General features: G+C 31.6%; 1 protein-coding gene across 1 annotated transcript; it reads left to right on the top strand.

Annotated features, from left to right (window-relative positions):
• Positions 1–21036, top strand: LOC132725720 (homeobox protein Nkx-2.3-like). The gene is made up of 2 exons (XM_060710907.1): positions 1–716; positions 18120–21036. Exons 1-2 carry the CDS (start codon positions 161–163, stop codon positions 18698–18700), a joined length of 1137 nt encoding a protein of 378 aa, XP_060566890.1. The 5' UTR covers positions 1–160; the 3' UTR covers positions 18701–21036.
• The last annotated feature ends 1524 nt before the right edge of the window (positions 21037–22560 follow it).

The raw sequence follows: 22560 nt of genomic DNA, 5'->3' as shown, positions 1-22560 counted from the left end.
CTAATGTTTAAACACTAACAATTTATGATCTTGACACAAGCGTAGTTGCTTAAGTCTTAAGTGGTTGCCACTTTTGCAAATCTTCAAAGTTCTACTCTCGAAAGTTATGTTTTAGAAAGAGTTCTGAGGTTTTCAAGATTTTCATCTCATTGAAAACACTATGTATTCGAATCACGCTTTTTCAACACCATTTTCTGTTAAGGACATCTTGAGTTGGACAGAACAGCAGCAGGCAGCGGCTCATTATGGGATGGATTTTAATAGTTTTAATATGAATTCCGGTTACTATGGCTACGAAACACCTAGACTAGGAGAACAGATGAATTCTATGTCGCAAATGTCGCCTATGATGAATTCATTAGGAGGAAATTCTTGTCTTTACAGCAGCAACAACACATCACCATCGCTTCAACCAACGTATACTAACCTCACGTGCAGTCCGTCGGTGTCATCAATGACGTCAATGCCGTCGGGAATGCAGTTGCCGTTACAAAACGACGGTATGTCACCAAAGCATGACTCGTACGACACGCATGGTGCACCAACGCCTGGCTCGGAGCAAGATGAAATGCATAACGCAGGACAGGCATTGGCACAGTCATCGCAACCGCCACCTCCAGGTCTCGAACCAGGATCAGTTCTTCCACAAAATAATCAACCCAACCTTCCACAACCAATGATTAAACACGAGACAAGTGATGATATGATGGATAAAGGTGAGTTCTTCTGTTGTTTTTCTATTCTTTCACTCTTAAAAAAATTCTCATTCTGCGATATTTTTCATTTTTTTCTTAGTGTCTGAAAAACAACACGATTTTATGTATTTTAAGACTCTCCTTGCATAGCATGTTGACCTGTACAAGTTCTTCCAATCTCTGCTTTTTATTCACTATAGGTTCAGATTAAGAGTTTACATATTGCATTAAGTGCCTGAAGTAGGGGACTCGAACTGTTTACCCGAATATTGATCTGTTTGCACGAGTTTACACAGGTTCTGTAGATGTTTGAAGGGGGGCCCCTCATATTGATTAGACTAACAAAAGGTATATGCTTTAGATCGATGATTGATAGATTAAGAGATGTACTTTAGTTTTGGAGAAGCGCTCTTTAATTTACACTCTTTGGATAAAAATCTTTTCGTTTTATCACTAAGTACTATAGGTATACTATTACATCTAGGGATAATTATAGCCCTCTTTAACGATCACGATATTTTCGTGTTACTTAAGTTCCAACCTTATAATCGTAAAACATGTTCTCTTTTACACTTTAAGAATAAATAATTAAAATAGAAGTTTTTTGTTACATTATTCCAAAAAATAATTCATCGAACGATACTTTACATACGATTTTGATTTGAATATAATTATAGAGATTTTATTTTTGTTAAACCTTTTTTTTTTAAATATTTGATTGATTTTAATGATGTGATTTATAAACAATATAAAAGAGAAAAACAGTTGTTGATACAATGGGAATAGTGGATGTGAAAAGTTGTTTAAAACCACACGTGTATGGATACCTAAATTCTATTTAATATCTAGGGTTAATTACAGAAATTTGTTTTTATATTGAAAATTGATTTTTTTCTCAAGGTATAAGAACTTAAACAGGTCTTCTCTTAATTTCATTACACATTTCTTCGGAACACCTTGGAACTGTAAAGGTGGATTAATTGCTGCACGAGATACTTTATCTTGGATTTTGCGGAATCCTTCTGATAAGTTATACGTTATGGCATTATTTGGATTTTCCATAGGACAATAAATGACTGTTTAAATGGTGCAGTTATCATAAAGGAGGTATTTAGTAACATAACGCCGTGTGCATCTGGATTTGTGAACGTGGTAAGGGATATTATACATGGAGATTTTACTATACTATTGTAGACATTTGCCATCGCTTGTAAAATCCACGTTAAGGTCAAAAATGACATTAAATACAGATGATTCAACCGGTTTATGGTTTCAAGAGATTTCTTTCTTTTTTTACATGCATATTTTAGAATAACTAGCAATAATACTAAGTAATTAAATTAAGAAAAACATTTTCATACATTTATATATCTGAATACATTGATGATAAAAATGAAGTTTTCGTGCTCGTTAAGTGAAGTTAAAAGCCACATGTCTCCAGATTCTTATTTCTTTGAAATTTTAGAAAGTATTTAAAGTAGTACAACTTATTGTTAATTCAACAAATAAACTATTTTTGCTCTTCCATAAAGCATTTACAATCCACATAAATTACTCACAATATATTAAATCACGTCATACAAAATATCCCTTATCTCCATGAATTAAACAGATAGTGATCAAAAATAATATATCAACTCATATTTTGCATTGAGAATATATAAAGCATTATATATATAAGCCGCGTCGCGACAAAACTAACATAATGGGTTTGTGACCAGCATGGATCCAGACCAGCCTGCGCATCCGCGCAGTCTGATCAGGATACATGCTGTTCGCTGTCAGTTTCTCTACTTGTTATAGAGTTTGTAAGCGAACAGCATGGATCCTGATCATACAAGTCACACATTCTTCGCTAACCTGCAGACATGCAACTTTAAATTCATAAAAGATATATTTTTATGCATTCAGTAAAATATGGTTTCTATTAATTAAAACATGGTCGTTCGGTCTTATTAAAGTTGATTCAATCATAAGATTTTGAATATAACAATTACACTATAAAGACAAATAACTTTTTCTTCCATTGCTTAAATTATTAAACAAAAATCTTATAAAATCTGATATATTGTTCATTTTTAACATTGACATTTCTTTATTCCAGAGGAAAAAAAACTAAACGGTATTTAGGCAATTTTATTCCGTATATCATTAAAAGCCAAACGTTTTACTTTTATGCTTTTCCGCTAACAACAAAAAATAACATAAATCAAAACTCTGGTAATAAAAAGTGTGAGAAAAGGATGGCCAATACTGTATAAAACATCTTAAAAACATTTTCAAAAGACATTAATGCTGGTCAAAAGAATGCGTGCTAGATTTTATTAGCCTGAAATTAGGTCTAAAATAGCGGGCAAACCGTGTCATTTCCAGCACAAACTTGTAATATACACGGAATAAAATACGTTCCCTATAAAACAGTGTGTTGATCTGATTTTTCCCATTTTGAACACTGGCGCTACGGTTCAAAAGTGAAATCAAGGGCTAGGGGGTTACTTGATCTTTAACTTCCAGAAAGTTTTATAACGCATGTACTGACTGAACTTTTACCAACCATATGAAAAAAGAAAATACTCATTAAATACTCCAGTTTGTTGCGTAGACTTGAAATTCCTTTGCTTAAATTTTAAACTGCATAAAAGTTACGATAAAATCAAACTTTATTACATTTAGTCAGTTATTTTTTCCACTCTCGCTCCATTTAAAAGTATGGACAAAACAACAGCAACAACAAAAACAAAGATTAAAGATTAAAAGATTAAAACTGATTAGGATTTATAAAAGTTTATTCTTTTAGCATTGTTCCTTTAGAAGTATATTGTATTTTGGTATATTTAATATTTGAAAAGGCATCGTTCTCCATTTCAGTGTACTCACCAGTCCATCTATAAAACGTATTTGTATACATTTAAAACAGCAACAAAATTGATAGAATTACAGAGATAAATATCACAATAGAAAACTTGGTCATAAAATAAATTTAGAACCAACATAGAACAATATTTCCATGCTTTATTACGACATAATCCATTAAATCACGAGCGAATTTGTACTTAAAACAATATCAGAGACCTGTTGCTTTCTCGTTTCACAAGACCTATATTTACATGTCGTTTTCATAACTCTAATCTGACATAAGTAAATTAATTTAGGAGCGCCGCATGCATTTTGATATAATTTTATATTTTCTTAATTCACATTTCATCTCATAAAGCGAAGTAATAAAAGTCATTTTTCATGCAATCTTGTATGCATTCAATTATTTTTTCTGCTCGTTTGCAAGCCTTGCGTTTACTCTACCGGTGGTACAAACCCACTTACATTGATTTCCCTTCGACTTTGCGACTTGACATATTTTCGTAATAAAATAATTCTTAAATCTTGTTATAAAAGTCATAGAATTTATTGCTGGGTCGTCGAAACGTTATTCTTTTCCAACGGAAAAAAATCACGGGACGGCACGGTAATTATCCTACTCATTTCTAATTATATTTGCGATGGAATGATTTTAAAGGGAGCTGCATGTATATTTAGATTCATGATGTTTTTCATTAAGGGTTGCAGGAGGCCAAGTTAATGCCTGTAGTGAAATGTGTTTTATATTGTGTGAAAATTCATTTGAAGCAGGGTCAATGTGATATTAGAAACTCAGTTGTCGTTTTATAGCTCGCACATTTTCCTGATATTGTACATGTAGTCATCTCTGATTTTCTTTCGGAAAAGATGAACAAGTATTTAGTGATATAAACTGTATTGTTAAATCAGGATAAATTCAAAATGCAACAAAAGAGTTTTGTAACTATTTCAGTTTTGAAATAAAGTATTGAAGCATTAATTAAACAGTAACATTGTTCAATCTTAATCAATTTCGAAAATGCAACAGAACAATGTATAAATATTTCCTTTTTTGAAAATACAGTCAGTTCATGAATCTCAAATTGTGTATGTTTTCAATGAATTGTGCAGATAAATTTATAACAATATCTAATTGTTTATTTTGATAAACATTTGCGATTTTTTTCTCTTTTAATTAAAACACAGTTGTACAAACAAAACGCCCAAATAATTCGCCTTTAACTTAATTATATTTTGCATTGCCGTAAAATCAACAAAAGTCGCGTTTTAACAACTATTAAATCATAAGATATCTAAGACCCCGGAACTTACTATAATATGACACCATTTATATATCATACATCACAATGGATATCATTTTTTGCTATTTATTTTGCAAAGCTATAATGATATTACACGCAAATTCTTCAAATGTTGAGATAAACACTTAAACTTACATCAATGAATTTTTCTACACGGCACTGAATTTTGTAATACCTTTAAAGGAAAATAGACCAACGCCCTCTGTTTAACGGCAAAAGAGATTAATATCTGGTTATTTTTACTTTTTGATATATACCTAGTACAGGGGGTCCCACCCGTCCCTCCCATAATCGATATCTTTCTTAATTCATTTTTCCGTGTATTTTTTTGTTTCGCTGAGACAATTTTGATATTAAACTAAGAGTCTATTTGCACTACAGTCATTTCAAAATAAACATCAGCCGGTAGCGTTTCTTTTAACAGGAAACTCCAGAAGTTTCCTTCATGGTTCATGATATCATTTTATGAAAATTTCATTTTCATGAATCAAGTCGCTCTCATATTAGCGTTGTAACACGATGCTGATTTTAAAAAAAAGAAACAATCTTTGTATGATATGAAACATTGAAAGTTGGTAGGTAATATACCACTGTGCAGGAGCTGATTTCGGCAGATTTTTATCAAAATTGGTGTAAGATCTTCATTTTTATTACCATTTACATTGTTATCAGTATTTCTAAAATCTCAAAACACTCAAGCTTGTAAGGAGTTTTCTTTCATTATTAGGATATTTTTATTCTTGCCTGTATTTTACATGATATTTTTTGTCGAGATTTTATCGGGATTGCTAATGAACGGATACCTATGGATTTTGCGGTGCCTAACAAGTCGGGGAGTCCTAGACGTAAAAAGCCGACGGGCTTATCAGGAGAATATAAATCCATGTCCTGCTGTCGTGCATATATAAATGTATCACAGTCGTTATCAGTGCTTTAACATCTTATGAATCACATTCATACCTACAGTGGCAGGTTATTTAACCAGTTTAATATACACAAAAAACAGAACGTTATTAAAACATATCATAACCTACGTCATGTAATTTCAAGGTGAAAATATTTTTTGATAGTTTTCTTTCTTTAGCTCACAGTAAGTTAATAATTATAATAATTATAGCAATAAGTAAATGAGGTAAAACACAAAATATCTACTTGTTATTGGGTATCTAACATCTAAATGAATTCAAAATTTGAAAGATTTTTTTGTCTTTTTTAAGATTTAACAAAGATATATTACACTAACCTTTAACTGACCAATTCAAATATTCATAACTGGATTGAAATACACACGTCATTGTGGAAAGTTAATATATAAATATATCTAAAGGGGACACAGAACACCATATTAATAATACATGAAGGCTATTTTGATGTTTTATGAAGTAAATTTTAGATTCGGGTTTCTTCTTAGATAGGATGACAAACAGCTATTGAAGTACAAGCGGTATGATTCTTTTCAATATGATGAGTAAAAATTAGAAATAAATATACATGTAAATATAACCGGTCACAAACATATTATAATATGAGGGATACCATGTTGTTTATGATATCTCGATTCCCTCGGTTAAACATGTACTAGGAGGGGAGTATGTTACGATGGAGAGGGAGCTATATCATCTCCTGATTCAAACACTGATATCTCACTATATAAAAGACTCTTATCTACTCTAATCTTTACTCGGCTTGTAAACTCGATTTACTCTCCACGGGAGGCCGGTGCTTTTCTGGAAAAAAAAATCGGCCCAGAAAAAAAATCACATTCATATTTTCAAATTCAAATTGTAGGTGTTTTTTTCTTCTTTTTTTTCTAAAGAAATTGGACCGACGCCTTCGGTTTAATGACAAAAGACATTAGATATCGGTCATTTTGACTGTTTGATTTAATAAACAGGGGCTGTCGCGACATTCCTCACCCCAATCGATACTTTCTTATTTTATTTTGCAACGCAATCTTTCTTTCGCTGTGCAAATTATTGTTTCTTTACAGATTTACCTGATATTCTCTTTACTGATATTCTTACATTTCGTTCCACCATTTTAACAATGAAATTATTTTCCAAAATTGAATCGGCTTAAAGTGACCTCCTAAAGTATCATATTTTCAAATAGCTATACATTGCATGTAAATAAATGCTAGCTCGTGTAGGCATGCACTATTTTGAATTCTCCCGAAAATTCTGGCAATGTAAATAAGAAATGCTATAACCACTTAGACCATGCACATTTTCAAGTAATAGTGTGAAAATATTAAAAGATTTGACGTTAAAAGCAATTATGTATAACTTACAACTTATATCAGTGGTCGCTTTGTGAATCAACGAAAATCGGAACGTTTCCGAATATAATAGAAAATGTTGACAATGTATGCTTAAATGTGGCTAAAACACTTGTAATATTTAAGTTCGTGATGGTGTTGAAATTTCGTTACCCCTCCACCCCCCTCCCTCCCCCATCCCCTGTACGAGGGACTTTCCGCTGGTGTAGGCACTACGATTACACTTAATAAAGTTGACAATTTCTATATATATATATATATATATATATATATATATATATATATATATATATATATTTTCGTTAATCAAATGTTACAATCATAAGTTATCATAGAACGTTATGGTGATTGGATAATAAAATGCATCTTTTCTAAAATATTATCATTTTATATAAATGCAGTCGTTTCTAAAACATTTATGTAGCATTTGTTATAATTTATTTAATAATTAAGATATCTAATCGAGCCGTTTTTGACCTTAGCAACTGACGGTGCTTTAAATTGGTTCAAGAAACAAGATTATTCGGGAGATACATGTAGATTTTCTGAATGAAATCTGAGCTTGTAACCCCCTGATATACATCAAAAGTTTCAAATGTATTTGTATATGTGTACATAAAGAAAACAAAGGTCGTCCAATTATGACGAGTTTAATACATTTATCAGCGGAAACAGAGTGGCTTGTCAGTTTCCTTACCAAGTAATAATGAGGTAGAAACCTAACACCACTGTGTACATACACCACAAGATAATATTCTCATGACATTTTTTCTTCACATTTCGTCAACTACTTAATTTAGACAAAAACGGCGATAACGATTTAATCAACGACTTTCTTAAGGTTCGGGGAAGTCCGGTCGTAGTATTTGAAACTTTGGGTTCATTCAATAGTTTAATCTGTAACCTGACACAGTCTGAGCCTCGTTTTGAAGTGGGCGTTTTATCCGTTGTATAAATATTAAAATCATCTTATTGTTTTGGATGACGTTTATCCGTAGAATCTTATTATTTTATTCCAAATATCGGTGACGTAGCATCCTGTTTAGCAGACCATAAATTTAGAATAATGATAATCTGTCCAAACAAGTGTCAAATGTCATTTTTAAAAGAAATGTAAATATAGAAACAAAGAAGAATCGTTCACATTAAGATTCAAAATACTTTATACAAGATAAAGAATCTTATGGTGCGTGTAATGTTGAAAGAATTCAAAAGAAGACTTATCTAGTCGGACATCAAAACCTCTTTGATAAAAATAGGATGTAGTTTTTATCATTTATTGTAACTTATTTTAATTTTAAATAAACAAATGAATAAATGCATTTTATGTAATACAAACTAAAATATAACCGTGATGAGAAATAAGTCTTCACATTTTTTTTTAAATGATAATTATTCCTTTCTTTTTTAAAAGTATTTAAAAAACAATTTAACACTTACCACTAAAGTTAAGAAATAAAATTAACAACATTAAAAGTTTCGTTAGATAGGACACGTGCATTCTTTCTTTCTTTTCTTTCTTTTCTTTCTTTTCTTTTCTTTCTTTCTTTCTTTCTTTCTTTCTTTCTTTCTTTCTTTCTTTCTTTCTTTCTTTCTTTATTTTCAATTCTGTTAACATGCTTTGATTTATCACCAGAAAACAAATCCTTTTTGAGTGTGTTTTTTACATTAGAAATATAGCCACATATAGATAACATCATGTATAACAAGTCTTTATTTAACCAGAAGACTAAAAACGGTACAACAGGACACGCGCCAAAACAATGGGATTGAATTTCGCACGGATTATCTGTTAAACAAATATCAAGACATCTTAATTTATTACCCTAAATTCTGTTGTGGTTAGAATACTGCTATAGAATAATACATTGTCAATAAAAAAAAATAACGCTCGATCTGTCATTTGATAAATCAGTATTTATAACAATGATCAAACAGATTAAACTAAAGGGTTTTATGACTTTAGATAATGTTTATTCAATAAATGCAAATAAACGTAAAAAAATACTTAATGTTAACGTATTTCATAAATTAAGTTATGATTTTTTAAATGTGATAATTTATGCGATGTGTAACGGTACGATACTGTACTGCATTATGTACTAGCACTGTACCAGTGTTATATTTGTAGTCGCACCGGCATTGTAATGTTGTGCCGCAGTATGATCCTGTACTGTACTGTACTGTGCTTTACTGTAGGTGTGCCGGACTGTAGGTCTACTGTACTGAACTGCGCTGTTTTTACTGTACTGTCATGTATGTCTACTGTACTGTCCTGTACTGCACTATACTGTGCTGTCATGTCCTGGAGGTCTACTGTACTGTCATATACTGCACTGTACTGTACTTTCATGTTGGTCTACTGTACTGTCCTGTACTTCACTATACTGTACTGTATTGCTCTGTAGGTCTTCTGTTTAGTCCTGTCCTGTAGGTCTACTGTACTATACTGCAATGTACTGCACTGCACTGCACTGTACTGTACTATACTTTACTGTACTGGCTGTCGCATGCCGTGATGTGATGTTATCATATATTATCGTATCGCACGCCATCCAGTCCCATCGTGTTGCACTTCATTGTATCTTATGGTGTCATTTCGTATAAAAATCGTATTGTATTCTTTCATAAATGAAGTACGGTCCTATTTTAAAATACACTGCATAACGTAAATATATACATGCACTTGTATTCTATAAATACTGAATACATTATCTTATTTTATATGAATTTGATTTATTTTAGATTTGTTAATGCACACGCACAGCAACTAAAGCGGGTCATTACAACTCATTCACCGTGCATTATCCTTGTTTTTTCTTTAAATTTTAAGATTTGACGAGTCTTAATCTAAATTTAGATTGAAATAATTAGCAGTACAGTTCAGTTTATTGTCTGCTCACACAGGAATAAAAACACGAGCCGTAAAAAACCGTCAAAACTATTCTCGCTGTTATAAATGAAAAATATTAAATACAAGATTTTTATCGAAAACATTTAGACATAACTCGACTACAAGTCGCATGATAACAGCCTAGCTTTATTTCCTCTAATTTTGCGGTATTTTTCTCAGTTTCTTTGAACTCTGTTGGGTTCTAGATTAATTTAGAGCGTATTAAATGTTTGGCAAACTTTTTCTGTGCCTGCGACTCAGCGATAGTCTTGTATGGGGTTTGTCAGGAAATCAAACATTGTGGGAACACTGTGTCCATGTTTGTTATATAAAATCGTTCAAGCAACATGATACACCCAAATCACAGAGGGATATGAATTTTAACTAACAATAACCACATGCACTGAACAAAACAAAACATATTTTTACCTATTTATGAAAAGTTAGGCATGTTGAGTAATAAACAGTTTTTCATAATTTGATATTATACCAATTACTAACTCGTATGACTTAGACTTCAACAGCCACCGTACCTATTCATTTAGAAAGCGTCTTGTTGACAAGATGTTTGATTGATCCTGGTCATGTTGACGCTCTAATTTCTTTTAAAGACACGGAAAGTGGTGAAATATGCCGAATATTCTGAAGCTTTTGATGTATCACCTTACGAGATGTTTGAGATTAGATAAATTATAGACTATAGAAATAAATACACCAAACAACCTTATCAAAATTACTGCAGACTCTTTTTACTGTCTGAAGTCTAATTTCGTGGTTCAAAATTTCTGTAAAGTTTATACACATCACTAATATATCCGTAGCATAATCTAAATATTTAAGCGATAGAAATACCGGTACTGACATATTAGGTAAAATACTATGATATTCGTAAAATCTTCTGTGTTTCTTCAAATACTTTATAATCTTATGCATTTAAATTCTCCAAAAGTTCATGCAGTTTGGAACTACTTAGATCACGAATAGATCTAGTTAAAAGAATAATTTTCTTTTGAAAAAATTAACTATCATAATTGTTATTGAATATTATCGACTTTAAGCACTAAAGTTTCGGTAATTTACTGTATTCAGGCACTTATTTCTGAATGATACTGACAGATCTGCTTGAAACATAGCATGGAGCTAAGAGCGTCCGTTCGACCCCGACAGTCATGGCAAAATGTTCCAGCGTCTGTTGATTTTAACTGATAAAAGCCCAAGCGTACATTACCTGATTGAAATATGAGGACATAAATATGTTTTATAATAATAAATCTCCAAGGCAAAAAGAAAGTTTTTTCCGTACCATTCAAATGATAATGTTTCGATATGTTCTCTTCAAATTATTTTGGACTTTTTTTCAATACTCACCTGAATATTTTTCCACGGTGTAATAGCATAATGTTATTAGAAATAAAGCTCAACTTGTCTTCTCTGTAGGACATTAATCAAACATTAACACAAATATTGTAAAACTCAACAAAGATAAATTGATAGAACGTTTTGCTGGAATTATTCCGCTCTCACCCTTTAAAACAGCAAATATGCATGCATGAGGGATTTATGAGATTTTAGGTTAATCTCGTTTAATCTCGTCCTCAAACGAGGTGTGGAATGAAGAACCAGTCTCGTGGCGCGCGGCGCAGCGTGAGGGTAACTATCTGTTGAAACAACTCACTAGCATTTAGATAAAATGTAATTTGTAAATGATAGCACAGAACATCCCTAAAACTTTACAGTTTGTTTGAAATCATGCTCCGTTTTGATGTTCGCTATCTTAGAAATATTAATGAGCAAACTGCCATTTCAATGACAAAAATATGATTTACTGAAAATTTTATTCGCCAAAATGTCGCCGTAAAATCCGTGCAGAAATGCTTTCAATTTCTCAATCCGGAAATGATGATTGGTAAAGTTATAATAAAGTTTAACAGCTTAACCGAGTACATATTGCATGTCTTCATCGTACATGCACAAATAATAAAAATCGTACAAATGGTCATTGCATTCCTATCGCAATGTAATAATAACTGAACTAGACTTACAAAAATAAACTGCAATTTAATATTTTATGTTTGGAATGGCAAATCTTTGAACAATTACTGTCGTCAAAAGACCAATAATGTTTGCTTTTCTTGTATCTTTACATAGTTTTCACATTTCTTATTGTTTTTGTCTGTTTTTTTGTTGTTGTTGTTCTTTTTTTGTCTTTTGCTTCCATTTTATGCGAACATTTTGATCTAAATGTCATACTTAAGATGGTCATACAAAAATGTAAGAATGTGAGGCAAAAAGAGTTATAACTACATGTATATCAAATATTTTGATAATTACCCTACATCAAGGGCGCATGTGTAAGAAGAAAAATACATCCGGGAAATCTACAGAGCAGACTATTTTATCATTCATCTATTTAAAACATTTAATAAACTATAAAACGCAATAGCGATAATCGTAAATATTTAACTCATTTTCTTCTGACTACGTAGCATTCGTGAAGTATGATGTTTAAAAATTATATTCATTTTGACAAGGAATTCTTCAACGCTATCATTACACTAACAGTTAAATGAACAGTGAATAACTCAAACATGCCTCCTAGGAGGGGTCTGAGACATCTACAGGGTAGTTTACAAACTTCCTCTTAGAAAATACTACGCTCAATCAGCAGTCAACATTGCTTGACGATCTTGTAGTCTGTAAGCGACTTCTAACGGAATAAGAATTTCATAGATTATTAAAACTTTATCAAACACCGTACAATTTCTATAATAAAACATGATTGTTAATATGGAGTTCAACGGGTACTCTCCTGGCACTCAAAGACACACTGCCTGATTAATTGTGATATTTTTACCACCTTTAAAGAATTACGTAGGTTACAGGGGCATCTAAATGTAGCGTACATGACCTTATGGTATCTGATACTGTGTTATTTTAACTCTTATATCTATGTATTGTTAGTGATAGTAATTGCAGGTAGTGGCACGATGGTTCTCAATATCATTTATTAAGAAAATGCAAGTTTTGCTTCATTTAAAGAATAGAGTGCTTTTTTAAAAGCAGTCTGTTAGCGAAATTTAAGTGTTTTACAAATGTTGTGTTCGATTTTTTTAAGAACAATTTAAAAAAAAAACATGTCGGAAAGCAATAGAGAGCAAATGGTGCATGCGCAAAATCATTGGTCACGGTTAAAATTCTACTTTTAAAAGCAGTATTTTATTTCGTTCCGGAATATTTTGTTCTGTTTACGTACAGTATCCATGTGTGTCATTTTTTGTTATAACTCTTCCAAAAATCTACCATACGGTTATAGAAATAACATAATTTTACTGTTTATGAATTTTATAAAATAAATTATAATTATCATAATTATATCAAATATAGCTTTATAACATTTAAAGTAGAAATTAGCTTTAGAAGATTACATCAACACAAATTTAAAACACATTCATCAAGTTAGAGTTTTAAAAAATTTATGTTATTTATTGTAAGCTGATGCTTTCTTTAAGGCCCATTATGCCTCAAAAATGCTTTTATTTTTATTTTTCAAAAGTTCCTCTTAAATTTTGTTGTTCGTTTATAATATCCAAAAAAGTTACTCATTGGCCAATTACCAGAACCATCTTTTTCATCTGTTACCTTTTTGACAATAAGTACAGTTGTAGTGTATTAGAAGTTTGTAAAGAAGTCAAAATAATACTTTGTTTGCATTTACTACTTTTATGGCCAAATTACATTGCATATCTATCGCTATTTTCTTCATGTAGCAAGCACATGACATTCTCTAAAACCATTATTAAAACATCACAATATTTATGTTTGCCCTTTCTAACGAAATAAAAAAGTAAATCGTTTCTGAGGTATAATGTGCCTTTAAAGTCACGAAGGCAGATAATAGCTTACCATTGAAACACAGTGAATCTATTCTTAGAACATATAATTATATATAATCTATTGTTGATTGGTTATGCCTAGTGCATTGTATATTCAAATGTTTTTAATCACTTTTATAGAATTAATTACATTTGTCTATGGGTTTAGATTTAAATTATACACTTGTATATTCATCGAAGTTGAAAATCTGCTACTTTATTCTTGGAAAATCAAAAGCTTTACCTTCAAGTTACTTGTAATGTTCCCGGAAATCTTTTGACAAAGAAATATGCCAAATATTTGATTTGTACACTACAGCTCAGTTATTTAAACAATTAATTGTAAGCATATCTGTTATTTATATAAGATATTTTAGGAAGTAGATTTGTCTATTTTTGAACAAACATTGTATACATTTTGAAATTTAAGGGCGAGGGAAACGCTAGTATTTTGTATTGTATTTTTTATTTAGTTTTGTTTATCGGTGCCATTTTTACAGCTGTGAAATGGGACAAAATAATCATTCACTCATGTTTTCATAAAATAATATTGTTTCCTTTATTGCAAGTACAATTAATAGTAGGTTTTTTGTTTGTACGAGAAACAAAAACAATATCAGTACGTTCAGTAATTTTTTTCTTTCTTTCAGAACCTTTCTAATAGAATAAAAATGAAATAAAAATAAAAAATCTCTTACAATGAGCCTCTAAACATCTGCCGCTAGACATGGAATAAGCATTTATTTCAGAAATAAATTAACATATGTTTTCTGTAGTAGCTATGTAACGGTTTTGAAAGACACTCAGGCAAACACTTAAACATTATAAAACGAGCATAAATAAAATTACGGGATGAACATCTTAATGTTTGGGCAGGCTGGAAAGCTTAAATGTGTGAGTTTTTGCACAGATATATATTATATATTTATATTCATTACTTTATGAATGAAGATCGTTGAGGATTTGATATCCCCGCCTACTTCGTATAAATGTTACAAAGCTGGAAACAAGAGAAACTACCTTCCTTACTATAGTTATTCTCCTCCCTGTATTTATGAACATAATTAATCAATTAATTTTTCCTTTGAATCCGTAAGTTTTCAGACAAATTTTATAACGAATATAAAACCACAGTCAATGTCTTTACAGTAAGTAATATAACAAACAATAACTCTTATATGATAGAAAGCACTCTTTTAACTGTTTATTGGGCGTTACCATATTCTATGAAAAGAAATTATGGTTTATAATTAACAAGAAAATTTTCATACATTTCTTGCAATTGCAGTCTTGGAAAAAAATATTGGAAGCATAAACTGTTAATATGTTAATCGATGTTAATTCGTTGGCTTAATACTACAAACCCGTATGTCATTTTTTGTCATTTTTAGAAAATCGCATTTGAAAGTTTGAACTGTAATAACTTTTTAATGATAAACCGTATAAAGATAAAATTTTCAGTGAATTTAGAAATCTGTATGTTGTACATATGTACCAAATTTTAATTCTGTGCATACAATTTTAAAGCTAAAATATCAAATAATTAATTTCAATTTTTCATAATAAATAAGAAAATACATACAAATTCTGAATTCTAAAACCCCATTCGAGAGATACGGGGTTGTTGACAAAACATTCAGGTCATTTCTACACCATAAAAGCGACATACGGGGTTCTAATTGAAACATTTGAAGCAAATTGACTAAGTGTAATAATTTTCGGCTAGAAACATAGCAAAAATTCAAGTAAAAAATATCATTAACTTCTCCTACTGTGTAAAATATTACACGTCTGTTTGAAAATCAATGCTACTATCAAATGAAATCTACATTAATTTTTCAAAAGTATGCACTTGTTATGTTACATGTTTATCAACCGTGGGTATTCGACGATGCGTTTCTGTCACATACCTATGTTGCTATTATGTTTCAATTTTTGATTTAGAGTGTACATTAAGTAGATGCTTTTCGTGCTTCAGAAAACAGCGTTGAATCTGAAACAATTTGTCCTGATAGCATCTAGATGTAAACAAAGTGGTATTTTGTCTTCCACTCAAGAACATCTAATAAATATAACTTTTATGGATGATCAAAATGCAAATGTAAAAATGGGTTCAGCTATATAGCTAATGAGTACCCTTTCAAAAAGTGTAAAAACTTGAAAATAAGAAGCTTTTTCTCATCGAGTACTCATCGAGGCCGTCCGAAATGGTTATCATCCGAATAAATGTAGTATTTACATATGTATCTATTCAATACATTTACTATTAATTCAAAATGATGTAAGAGCTATAAAAACTAAATCATCAATATATGTATATTACATTCAGGTAAAAATTACTATAATTATCTTTAAATAAATCACTAAAAGTTTTTCAAATATTTGATTGTGATAAGTAGGCAGCCATTACAGATGTGTCATGTATCACGTGGTACAAAATCAGAATGTTTGATTGGACGAGAAGTTACTGGGGTCTAGAATTAAAGTTTGATGTAAATAGCGAGTTACGGGTTTGTGGAATTGGAAATAAACATTTTTATGTTAGTTCTACAACTACATAAGTATGTTCACTGTGAAGAGCTCATTGAGACGAAAAAAATGATATAAAAATCTCAATTTTGCCAAAAATCGAGTTACGGGGTTGTAGAATTAACCCGACGAATTGTATCAATGTTTTATGTAACGAATAAATTGTTCACTGTTGAATATTATCGTATTGTCAATTTGATGGTCAAGAATACATAATTCATAGTTATATAGCTTATCACGTACATGTATGTGAAAGACATCATCAACAAAAATATAATATTATATAAATATTTCATATGTAAGTAATGGATTCCGTTTTCAATACAGGGCGTGGATTATATCATATCAAAACAAACACATTATCTTTGCTTATTTAGCATAAGAAAACATATATATCAAACATTCAAATTTCTTTTCTTCAAACATAAAGACATACGTTTAAAGGCATCGTGTACAATCGTGTTATGCAGATTTACTGTATAAACCACAAAAAATCATTTTCTCAGCCCCGATCTCATTTTTCATTCAATTGTATAAAGAATTTGTGTTTTGTATAAACAGCGGCCACCCAATTTTCTGCGGCGCCGAGTTGTGCATTGGAGAATGTTCTGATGTATTGTTATTTAGTGTCAGGAAAATAGATACAGTTCCTCGACAGAGATAAACAATGTTGTAAATATTTGTTCTATTTTATGTCTCTGGAAATTAATTCAGGCTAATTCACTGCTTTGCCATTCTCTAGTTGTACACGGGGTTGCATATTTCAGTTTCTGTTCTGTCGCTAAATTACTCAGACTGTATACGTTTTTACAAATAATGAAATAATTGAAGGAAGTTGTAAATATAAGCAGTTACAATAAGTTGAAAATGAGTGTATATGATTTAGTTACGTCATTATCTTTTTGATGTGTAATGAATTATGAATTATTAAGAGATATATAAAAAACGTTGAGTTAACAATTATATAGTTTACAGGTCAAGTATACTGATTGTGTCATTTAAGGAATATAACATTTTCTAGACATTTGACGACATATAAATACCGCTATATGTGTAATATGAGTTATACACATGTATTTTATTATGTATGTTAGCTATATTATATTACAATATTTTTTTTCAAATCTGGCAAAGCTATATGTGCTATAGGAATATAAGGTTATACGAGCTGTAAAAATAAAATGTTTTATGTGCTGTTAGCATATAGGTCATATGTGCCCTTAGTATAATCTAATTCACGTTGTCATATAAGGCTATATGTGCCATAGTTATAGCTATATGGAATGTCGACATAAGTTGTTTTATGTGCTGTATGCATACAAGGCTAGATGTGCTGCAGGCTTATATGAGCCGCGTCACGACAAAACCAACATAATGGGTTTGCGACCAGCAAGGATCCAGACCAGCCTGTGCATCCGCACAGTCTGATCAGGATCCATGCTGTTCGCTTACAAACCCTATAACAAGTAGAGAAACTGATAGCGAACAGCATGGATCCTGATCAGACTGCGCGGATGCGCAGGCTGGTCTGGATCCTTGCTGGTCGGAAACCCATTATGTTGGTTTTGTCATGGCGCGGCTCATATGTGTTTTGTCACATTGAATATTGAAATTCAATGTGTTGACTTTTTATTTACACAATATATATGCTATATAAATGTCGTCTCAGTACTCATTTTCATTCTATATTTTCAGACGCTTCCGGTATGGTGCAATCAGACGACAATTTATCCGACTGTGAAAAGTCTGACTCCTCCGCGGTAAAAAAGGAGTCCGTCAGTGGTGAATGTCAGATGATTAAACAACGGCAACGGAGAAAACCAAGGGTACTCTTTTCTCAACAACAAGTATTCGAACTTGAGAGACGATTCAAACAACAACGGTACTTGTCAGCACCGGAAAGAGAGCAGCTCGCAACACTTCTCAAACTTACTTCCACTCAAGTAAAAATTTGGTTCCAAAACAGAAGATATAAATGTAAACGTCAAAAATTGGACAGGAACTTGGAATTGTCAACGATGTCGGTTCCGCGCCGGGCACCAGTAACTGTGACAATGAGAGATGGCAAGCCATGCATGCTGGGAAACAGCATGCCGCCATCATATCCGTCAGCACCCTACAACGTTAACATGTTCCCGGCTTATTCCGCGTCGTACACAAGCCCAAGTTATAATAGTGTAAATATGGGCTCATTACCGGGTGTTAATCAGATATCTCCACAGAGCGGGGGTTATGTTCAACAACCTATGCACCAGCCAGGAATAAGGGCGTGGTGAACTTTGTAATAACTTAAACATATGATTCCCACTTAATGTGCTTATCGGCTCCGTGTTGATGAATGACACAAAAGTTATCCGACTGGAGAGTTTGGAAACAAAAATGGCAGAAACTGAAATCGCGTCGGTGTACCCAGTGAAATAAGAGAGCCATAAATTAAGCATCTGTAACTTGTTGCGTATGAATATATTTTCAGATCTATTTTTATTTCTGTCCGATTGTAGTATAATGTTATATTATTTTAATTAATGTAAGAATAAACCGTACATTGTACGATTGTACATTGTCGAAATAACGGAAACGTGTGACCCGTGTCACGTGACTGACTCATCATTTATCAATGTGTAGGAATGGAGTTGACAACGTATAGAGGTGGTTGAACTGCGTTCCCATTTCCGTTGGGAACGGATGTTGATCAAAGATATGGTTTTATTTTACACCACCAACAAAAACAAAAAAATACATATATATTTTCATTTCACTTTCAGTCATACTAGATATTGTTAACAAAATGCCACATGATAATGATAACAAAGTAATGCAAAAAAAACTGTCAAAGAAACTATTAAAACATTATTCATTATTTTTTTTTTGTAATTTTTCATCTCAGTGTGATTTTATATACATTTGTATTTTACTCGTGCACGGCTTGATTATCTCGTGCAGAGAGTTCTGTTTCCAGTGTGCCAATTAATGAGAATCTCAATTAAGATATTGTTATGTCTTTGATATTCTAGTCATATATTTTTGTCAAATTAAAACGAACTGTCATAATATAATATATATATATATGTGTATATTTTAATGAATTTTTGTGCCTTTTTCGTGCATTTTACCTTTTTAAATCCGTACTTAGTAACTATAATATTTTTTCTCAATATTTAATTATTTTTGTTTTATTTAAAATGCAATATATGAAGTTACAGCGATCTTTTCCGCCGACGTTTTCTCTCACAATTTCAGATTTCACTCAATAAAATATCATAGAATGTGATTCAGACCTTTTATACGGGGTTTTTATCGCAGTTTTAATCGATTTAACACGATAAGTATGTATATTTTTGTTTAACTTATACGCACGCAATCTGATGAAAATTGCTCATTTTGATATGGTAACATCGCTAACACCTGCATTTTATATCCAATTTTAAATTATAAATTGAACAATTTCTACACCCCTCTGGAATCGACATAAGAGTTATCGGTCTTTAAATCTTCAGATAAGAACTTTTATTGTGTAGATTTGTTGAATTAAAATTCATTTAAAAGACGAACTGGCAAATGAAATATTTGAAACGGAAAGATGAGTTTATAATAAGTACAGACAATTATGTTCCATTAAACTATTTTCTTGTTAAGGAAAAGTCCTTGACATTGAATTAGATCTAGTAATTTTCAAAAGAAATAAACTTGTCAGAAAATTTATGATTAAATATAATATTATCAGTTTATTATTTATTTATTTTGTTTTAAAACGTGTTGCGTCCGTTACAGAATCACGCCCACGTGACTAACAATAAACCAAATGACAATTTTTTTATTATGGAATATTTCTGGGATTTTTTTTTTCGTTACAAATTACCATTTGTACAATCATTCATTTTACTTCAATTTAAACCTCTTAAATCTTACAATTAATTAAAGTGAATATAAGTAATTTTCTTTATTTTGAAATATTTATTTCAGTGACCATTTTTTATCTGTCCATTTAGAGGATAGTTTTACATATGATTTAGTGAATTATAGATTTTGAGAGAAGTTTTCTTCATTGGTCAATTCATTTTAACGAGAATTGTCGCATGACGCGTCACTAACGCGCACGCGCACGCTGCAGACGTTCTAAAACCTTTATTGTATAAATAAATGTTATCTATGAAATACAAGATTCTGTCAGTGATGTAAAATTTATAAACTGTATTTTCCTCATGCAAATAATGTTTTTTTTATTATTAAGCATACGGAAACGTCAAAGTCATTCTTTTTTATATTTGACCAATGCAACACATTCAAAACGGTTTTTTTAGAAGTTCTCAAAATTCACTAAAATGTTAATCATATCTAATAAAAAAAAATAAAAAAAAAAAAGTTCTGTAATTTTCTTCCTCAAATTTGCATCGGTAGATATATGTTATATGTTAACAGCAGGTAAGACAACGTATGCCGGAAGTGCACTTTGTTTATTGATATATTCTTACCATACCTTTTTGTACCTATTTCTATTTGTATATGTTGTTTTTGTGTATATTTTGATAAAAAAAAATCGAGAACTTAATAAATCATAATTATAATATACAACAAATGTTTAACTATGCAATAAAATATAAATTGTTCATAACCATGCTTGTTTTTTATGTTATCGTCTGAAAGTAAAAAATACTTCCCAGCAAACTAGCTTTATAAAAACATTTGTTTTGGTACAGAGAGGTCACATAATAGGTTGAGAGCGGTGACCTAGGTGTTAATGTGTCTGCCTTTCAACCCGGGGATCATGGGTTCTAACCCTACTTGGATAACGAACTTGCTTCTAGATACGACACCAGTACTGGTTAACAGAAGTTCCAGGTAGCGACTTGTGATGGTTTAAATAAGTTTCAAACTTTCATCATAATCTAGTTAAAAAACATGTCCCGTTACACACTAATGGCTAGTCCCCCGGTATGTCAGTTTTGCATTTGATTTTAGTCATACATTTGTGTAAAATGTGTTGGAAGTGAGACAATGTTTTAGTTCAAAAAGTTTGCCACATGTAAATTGCGTAAATGCCTGTCTTTATTTGTGTGAGGTTTGTTCGTGGCCGAGTGGTTAAGGTCGTTGACTTCAAACCACTTGCTTCTCACCTCTGTGAGTTCAAAACGCGACAGGGACTTTGGATGATTTCATTTGAGGAAGCTATCATCTCCGTTCGTGCCTGAAATTATATACGAAAGGTCACCTGAGGTCTTCCTCCACCAGTAAAGCTGGAAAGTCGCCTTATGACCTATACTGTGCTGGTAGACGTTAAATCCCCCCTCCCGCCCCGCCATACACCAATCCATTGAAGGTTTATTCCCTTGTGTGGCGTGAAAAGCAAGTATACCTCGGAGGTTCGAAACACTATAGAATGTTTAACTGTTTCTTTCTTTGGAATGTGTCCATTTATCAATTACTGCAACTCCACAATAAGCTACACAATATAGCGATGTTTCGTCACACCAACCGTCTTATTATGTTTTGTGGGCTAAAATGAACACATTATGTACACATCTACATTTTACATGTACGAATGTTTACATTATCTTAAGACAAATAGCAATAAATAGTCAATAATGTATTTTAAATTCATAAAAACTTCGTACTTTCGGTTTCTCAGCGGCACGGGCTAACTCTTTGCTTTGATTTTTCCTATCTCAGGTACCCTCTTAGCACTGTATTAATAAAGTAATCAATATTAATTTGTACTTTTATTATCCTATTTTGTGTTGCTGAAACCGATTGAGTATGCGATAGAAAATGCGAGTTTACGTATACATTTTTGACTATTTATTGCCATTTGTCTGAAGATTATATAAAATGAAACATGTAATAGGTATGGTGTGTACTGAGGCGGTGGGCGTAGCAAATATTGCAATATTGTATAGCTTATTATGGAGTTGCAGTAATTAAAAAAACGAACAAATTCCTAAGAAAAACATAGTGTTCCGTGGTAAAACTTGCTATTCACACCATATATCTTCTTTTATCAGTAGAATAAACATTCACTGGATTGGTGTCCGTTGTTGAATGTACAGAGAGAGTACCGTTTTTTGTAGATTTCGAAGGGTACCGATATGGATAAGCACCGTGTTCTATGTTCACTATGAAAATTTCCTCGGATCCCTTG

The sequence above is a fragment of the Ruditapes philippinarum genome, unplaced genomic scaffold, assembly GCF_026571515.1.
Source record: "Ruditapes philippinarum isolate M1 unplaced genomic scaffold, ASM2657151v2 ctg564_1_1_1_1, whole genome shotgun sequence".
Taxonomy (NCBI): domain Eukaryota; kingdom Metazoa; phylum Mollusca; class Bivalvia; order Venerida; family Veneridae; genus Ruditapes; species Ruditapes philippinarum.
This window is presented reverse-complemented; position numbering and strand designations above follow the sequence as displayed.